This window comes from Urtica dioica, chromosome 5 (assembly GCF_054948205.1).
Source record: "Urtica dioica subsp. dioica isolate 48M chromosome 5, U.dioica_male_clone48M_v1_H2, whole genome shotgun sequence".
Classification (NCBI taxonomy): domain Eukaryota; kingdom Viridiplantae; phylum Streptophyta; class Magnoliopsida; order Rosales; family Urticaceae; genus Urtica; species Urtica dioica.
This window is the reverse complement of record NC_142760.1, coordinates 12,754,081-12,761,054: the sequence shown is the minus strand read 5'-3', so window position 1 is coordinate 12,761,054 and position 6,974 is coordinate 12,754,081. Positions and strand designations below refer to the sequence as shown.

The following is a 6,974-nucleotide window of genomic DNA, read 5'->3' as shown; positions in this document are numbered from 1 at the left end:
ACCGAATTTCGGTTTTAGACTAAATTGGACCGGATACTGGACCGAGTTTTTAAAAACCGAAAATTCGGATTCGGATACTAAAAATGTCAAAAACCGAACCGAACCGATCCAGTTTCACCCCTACTACGAGACCTGCTATGAGTTAATTAACTAAAGAGTAAATTAAATTTACTATTTAGTTAATTAATTTACTACGGACCTAGTGAGTTATTTTCTTAATAAAGTGAAAATTTGACTATTTTTTAAAAGGAGGATGGACTATTGGGCTAGTGGCCTCATTACAATAAAAAACGTCAATAGAGCCTATTTTTCGTAAACATGTTTATTTTATAATTTTCTTCCACATATAACTTTTTCTCTCTCGCTTTTGTTATATATGGGTTTTGTATTTAAAATTTATGTTTGTTTTATTTTCATCCTACACGCAGTGACGGATTTACATGAGATCCAGGCGGGTCACGTGACCCACCTCACCTTTTTTTTAACATATTTGGTCCTTTTTTCTTTTTAAATTTACTTTAAAAGTTTATAAATTAGTCCCACCTGAGATTGTTTTTTTTTTTCAAATTAGCTTCTCAATTTTTTTTTTCAAATTCCTCTCTTCCCCGGTGAGCTTTTTTGGCTCTGTCATTGCCTACACGGTACGAGTTAACATTGCTAACTTTTATCTCTAGAAATCTCTCCACTAAACACACAGCTTTTGGGGGATGAAAATCTTAGGAAGGCCAAGATATTTTGCATCTCATTAAAGAAAGAATAAAGTGGTGGTTTAATTCAATTGGCTATGTCAATATATATCTTGAAGATATTTGGAAATTAGTAGCACCATACCAACATTTCCAACATAAATATCCAAATTCAGTAACGGTAGTTCAAGTTGCCAATGTATCAAATCAACCAAAATTAAGTGATAATATCCACGTGATTCAAATCATTACGTACATTCAGCTATTTTACTGATACTACCAAACCACCCAAACCCACTTCATAAACCAGATAGAATCAAATAAATGGAATAAAATAATTCGGTACAGAAACATAACTCTAGTTTTATGCATACTAGTGAGATACATAGATACGAAAACATACTCTTCACTCACTCATAGCATTAACACACAGAGGAAGAACGAAACAGAGAGGCCGAGAATGATCGGAGAGCGAGGTCGGATTGCGACGGAGGCCGAACTGCGTCCCTGAGTCCTCGTTGCGAGCCCTCCTCCGCCGGACCTTCTCCTCATGTGAACGCTCAGCTTTCGATAAGACTCGAAAGCGTCGCTCTTTGCCACGAATTCTCTCGCGTCGTGAGACTCTTCATGAGCCGAGCTTCGGAGAGTTTGAAACGACAAGATCAATAGGACAATTACAAGAGAGAAATATGCCAGACGGGCCATCTTTTTCTTTTGAAATTTGGTTTGAGGTGTGTGAGGACTTTAATTTTCTTTAATTATTTGCATAAGAGTAGGGTCTTTATATAAGATGAGAATATGTGTACAGTAGTGTGGCGGTGGTGGCGTGGACCGCTATGATTTTGACATAATCAACAAAAATAATTAATAGAAAAATACCACTGACAGCTCAGGTTGGGTCGTTTTTTTGGACCATATGACTTTTCTTACTTATAGTCGTCACCTTTTTAATTAATTGAACAATTATTTTTAAAAAAACGTTAATTAAAGAAACAAGTTAATTAACAACGTATTTATTGATCTATTTCTCGACGTTTTCTTGTGGAATAGCATTCGTAAGATATTTGGAACTCCTGATAGTGAATAATGTTATTAAGGTGTTCGACTACAAAGTAACACTATCAATAGTAAGTACTTCATTTTACCGTGGAATTAAAGTAACATATCTCAATTCCCTTTTGAAAATCTTGGATTTGGTCACTCGGTTACCTTATTTAACATATATGCTTGGACCACATGAGGATTTCAAATCGAGCGAGGACATGTTCTCTACTCTCTTACCCGGAATAGAGGATAATATAGCATATTATACTAGTGGACAAAACGTTCTCAAACAAATATGAAAGAAGACCACACGTTAGTAATATAATAACTAAATCATAGCCGCGTGTAACAAAAAAAAAAAGATATGAAGTTACCTATTTCTTGATTTCTTTATATATTTTATTTATTTGTTTATTTATGTGCGCCATTCTAAGCCGTCAAGAAAGAAGATACCCTTAATTAAACAAAGGAGGTATATGAGACGTCAAGTATGCGAAATCTCTGATTCATCTATTGAAACAAATTTTTTTCTGTTCAAATTCAAATACATCAGGGTGTGTTCATCAAATCAAGTTAACTAAGATTACACGAAACAGAGCATCTTAGTTTCTATATTCTTTTCAACATCATTTAATTTTCATGGCAGTTTCTGATGGTCATTAGAATTTGTGGACTGGAATCTAAAGATCATGATTCTGTTTTGAAATTTTTTTATTAATCCCACAATTGGAAATTATAATTCAGTCTTAAACATATGTTTTTCATGTTAATGATATAACTAAATGGGTATTTAATATATCCTAGCAGTTTTTTCAACCCCCATAATAATACCAAAACATGCTAGTCTGATATCAGAAACGAAGCTTGTCGAGAATCTCAGGCTTTAATTTCTGAAGAGAAGAAACCTGGCCAACATGCTTGGCTAATTCACATGAAACACGGTCCATGTAAAGAATGTATAGCCCGTTCCTGCTTTCCAATAGCTCCAAAGCTTTCCTAACATGAGAAATCGACGCCAGCCACTCTTCAAGCAGTGCTGTAAACGCATATATATGTGATTGACGGACTTACAAAATAAGCAAAACAGACACTCTGAATGAGAATATTGAAAAGATACATTTTTTTGGAAGTAGAAACGTTTACATGGAAAATGCAATACATACTTGTCTCAAGGCTGTTGTTCTTTAACCATATTGATAGGTTGTCTGAGATCAGACACTCTATGAGCTGAATCCTGTCATCCAGGTCACCAGATCAGATGGAAATAAGAGTTCAGCATGTGAAACAGTTCACAGAGAGGGGACCAAAAAATAAAAACAAACAAACAAACAGTTGACCCTCCAAAAAAATTATATGGAATAAGTCACAGCGACAGCATAAGCCGGTTAGCCTTTGGATAATTTTCTTTCATTTTACCCTTTAACCGTTTATTTAATTTTAACCAAAAACACCGCTAAAATAACCGATCAGTTAATTGTAACCGTTCAAATGTAAATTGACCGACCAGTTACTTTTAACCTGTTAAAATGCCCACCATTACTTATAAGTTAATCTTGGTAAACAAAGGTAATAGAGAGCTACGACATTCAAGTTGTAATTGAGAGAATAATTGAGAGCCTGAAATTCTGAGAGAGAGAAAGATCTCTGGGAATTGATCAAACAGAGCACGCACAACTATGATCCAAGAAATTCTCAACAGTTGGATGTGTGGAAGAGAGGACAAGTGTGTACAAGAACCTTTTGATTGATAGTGCAATCAAACATCCTTTTCGAAGGAGTTCGCAGGAATTAGGCAAAACCTCGTACAATATTTTGCTTACTCGTGTGTTATCCAAGTTTCTTGTGTTCTAAGCTAATAGTGAATTATGTGGATAAATTTACTACATTCACGGTAGGATAGTTATTTTTAATATAATTATCAAACTTTTTTTTACAGTAACAATACCATATCGACGATCTTTGGGTTTGGAAAATTGTCATGAGGGCCACACTAAGATAGATTTCCCTGGTTTCAAAAATCTGGATAGCTATTAAAACTTAAGGGTCAAACCAATATATATTTTAGCAGCTGCGGTCTTACGGGAAAACTTACATTGTGAACATACATTCTTGTGATTGGGGAAAGGCAACATCAAATGGATCCATGAAAAGCAGGCTTTCTCCAAGTACAGTTATTCTCTGCAAACTCGAAAGTATTGCACGTTGGCCAATGAAGTGCTCATTTCCAAGCTTTCGGATTAAGTGCTGAATGTAGCACTGAGGATTTGTGTAGCTATGATCCAATGCTGAATGGGATAGGTTCCAAGAAATTATCAATAAAGAGGATTGTACACAAATGATGAAGCTAGCTAATGATAACAAACATTATAATATAACGATATCAAACATTTTACAAGAAAAACTTATCTAAACGAACCTGGTCTATACAGAAATCCATTTTTTTCCTTCATGAAAGGAAAATAAAATGAATCATATGCAAGTGTTTTAGCAAAATCTAGTCAGTTCAGGAGATATGAGCTACTGAAACCCAATTTACCATTTTCACGAGTGGGCGAACAAATCTTTCTCAGAAGTCGCGTGATTAAGTTGCTGAGTATTCCTTCTATTGTTTCCAAGTTCTTTGACATCGATAACAAATTCTTCAAGGAACCTTGAAAGAGCATAAGAAAAATTCACAGATTAGCTGTGAGAAGTTTGCAGATAACATAGGCACTGCTCCTATATTTATCTTCCACTAAACTTAACAAAACATATTCAAATTAAATATCTACGTAAAGGAGTGAAACAAAAATGATAATAGTTACAGATATTATTTATGGGACAGCGACTGAAATGCTAGCTGCAATACCTAAAATAAAATCTACAGCTTGATGCATCCAATTGGCAAAGTTTACCTCTTCCATCTGAAATTAGGAAACAAAAAGACAAGAAAATAACGAGCGAAGCTTGTGAAGAATAGTCTTTGAGTAATTGAATAGCCAAAAAAATTGAAAATATAAATGAGTCTTGCAAACTGACCGTGGAGATAGAGTCACAGAGTTCTACAAGAAAGTCAACTGAGGCCCTAAGTTGTTCTACTTCATCTTCGTTTCTCAGATCTGTAATATAAGGCATTATACCATCAATTTACTTGAACAAAAAGGAGACGATGTAAGCTATAAAAAAAAAAACCAGCAACAAATTGACTGCTTCGCTGCTAGGGTGTGTGTCTCAAAATCACTTTTTTTTAAGGACTCGAAGTCACAGATAACCAGTGATAAGGAAATGTAAGCTTTTCAAGATCGGATGCAGCCAATATCAGGATTATAATCATCAAACATCTGTAACCAATGATGAAAACCTGATAAAAGACGGTGCTGAATTGAGCCTCTTGTTTTTCTTTTTCTTTCCCTGAATCTCACTGAAAATGGAAGGAAATAGAAAAAGACACTAATCGAAATTAAGGTCTGAGTGAAAAACTCAAGGATCACGATGACAATTTTCATGACAAACAACCTTGCCTGAGAAATCTCCGACGCAAAACGTCGTTGTATCGGTTATATAAGCCGTCCCTGACGGTGCTAGGGCTCAATGTTCCCAAACGATCGAAGAAATAGCACTTGCAAGAAGCGTTCTGTGGGAACAAATCGCAGTGCGAAACATCTGAAATCCAAAACAGGCATCAGAGAGAGCGAGAGAGAGAGAGAGAGAGAGAGAGAGAGAGAGAGAGAGAGAGAGAGAGAGTATGACCTTCGATTTGGTTGATCTCTTCTGTGAGTCTCAGAATCTCTTGCTTTCGCTCCTTGGCCTAATTCACAATTGTAAGCTTTCTCGTTAACAAACAGATGCCATAAAAAAATAAATAAATAAATAAAGCATCGAATTTTTTAAGCTTACCTTTTGCTTCCATCGGATTGCGTCGGAATCGGAACGAATGTTAGGTTTCTGGAGGAACTTCGAGCGGAGTAGGGAAATCGCTAATGCGAACTTCACTGATTGATCGTCTCTCCCTGAGCTTCCTGGTTCTTCGCTCTCGCCTAACATCTTTTTTCTCTCTCTCTCTCTCTCTCTCTTCTCTCTCTCTCTCTCTCTCTCGCTTAGGCGGGAAGGTTTGTTAAATATGTTCGTTTCATATTCGCCGAGGAATAAAATTGTAGTATCCAATATTGAAATTATTATTATTTCATAGTTTAACATGATTTGATATTTTTAATATTATAATACGAAAGTATAAAAGTTAAAACAAATCCGCATATAATACTTTTATAGTCTTATGGGCTCATAGAAACAGTAGTATCTTCAAAACTATACTCGTGATGCTTTCTGAAACAATTCGTGGGCAGTTATAAAATTTTGCCAAAGAAGAAATGAAGCTCATGGCATTGGTAATTAAAACCCTCAACTAATTTTCAGATCGATGGACATAAATACTACGTTTATGATCAAAGTAAAGTTTTGAAATTTAAAATGTCAAACGGATTTGGGTGTCGTTTAAATGTAACAAAATCGATCCTCCTACTTAGAGAACATCTTCAAATCGATCGATATTATGAATTTATGGGCGTAAAAGGCTCTCATTAAAAAAGATCAACAGTCGAAGTCGCTCGCGGTCGGGAGCGACGATCAGTCTCCCATCCACATAGCCACAAATTTGAGGTTCATTATCATTTTCTTTGTTTGTATGCCGTTCAAAGAAAAATAAATAGATATAGTAGAGACTTGGAGAATTTATAGTGTAATTTGAATATTGACAAAATGAAGTAAAATGATACTCTAAGGCGAAAGGCGTAGTTAAAGCGCTTCTTATGATGTAGATAGATTGTTCTCCTGTAACGAGAATGACTCTTACGACACCAAGACTAAGACCCTTTTGAGTTTTTATTTTCATTTACTTTAACAAAAAAAAAAGTAAACTAGAAATGAAAAAAATATTATTATTTAATTGTTGATATCGATTATTCTCTTATTTTAGCTTTTAAAGTCATTATTAATTTATTTTTCACGACAAAATTCATGATTTATCGTCCACACCATATTAGCGCTTCAAGTGTACTTCCATTCAAAACTGTTGGCGGAAGTACTTACAACGCAACTAATGTAACATGGATATTTTTTCACCAAAAAAGCATATAAATAGAATTTTGGTCAAACACAAGATATTTAGAATTATTACTCATATGATTTGCAGAATCCGAGAAGGTACTCGGACGGTTCGAGAACAGTAGATATCCAGTATTGAGTTCAAGTCAAATAGGCCCGAGAACT

General features: G+C 35.1%; 1 protein-coding gene across 2 annotated transcripts; it reads right to left on the bottom strand.

Annotated features, from left to right (window-relative positions):
• Nucleotides 1–2,009: 2,009 nt before the first annotated feature.
• Nucleotides 2,010–5,863, bottom strand: MPS1 (multipolar spindle 1). Of its 2 annotated transcripts, none has more exons than XM_089615499.1 (10): nt 5,607–5,863; nt 5,460–5,517; nt 5,226–5,372; nt 5,071–5,130; nt 4,749–4,828; nt 4,579–4,633; nt 4,267–4,380; nt 3,823–4,015; nt 2,894–2,964; nt 2,010–2,766 (listed from the first exon to the last, which is right to left on the bottom strand). In XM_089615499.1, the coding sequence occupies exons 1-10, from the start codon at nt 5,751–5,753 to the stop codon at nt 2,582–2,584; spliced, it is 1,110 nt and encodes a 369-aa protein (XP_089471625.1). In that variant the 5' UTR covers nt 5,754–5,863; the 3' UTR covers nt 2,010–2,581. The 2 variants fall into 2 exon arrangements, with proteins under 2 accessions (XP_089471625.1, XP_089471626.1); XM_089615500.1 differs by having other exon boundaries at nt 2,010–2,726.
• Between the last annotated feature and the right edge of the window lie 1,111 nt (nt 5,864–6,974).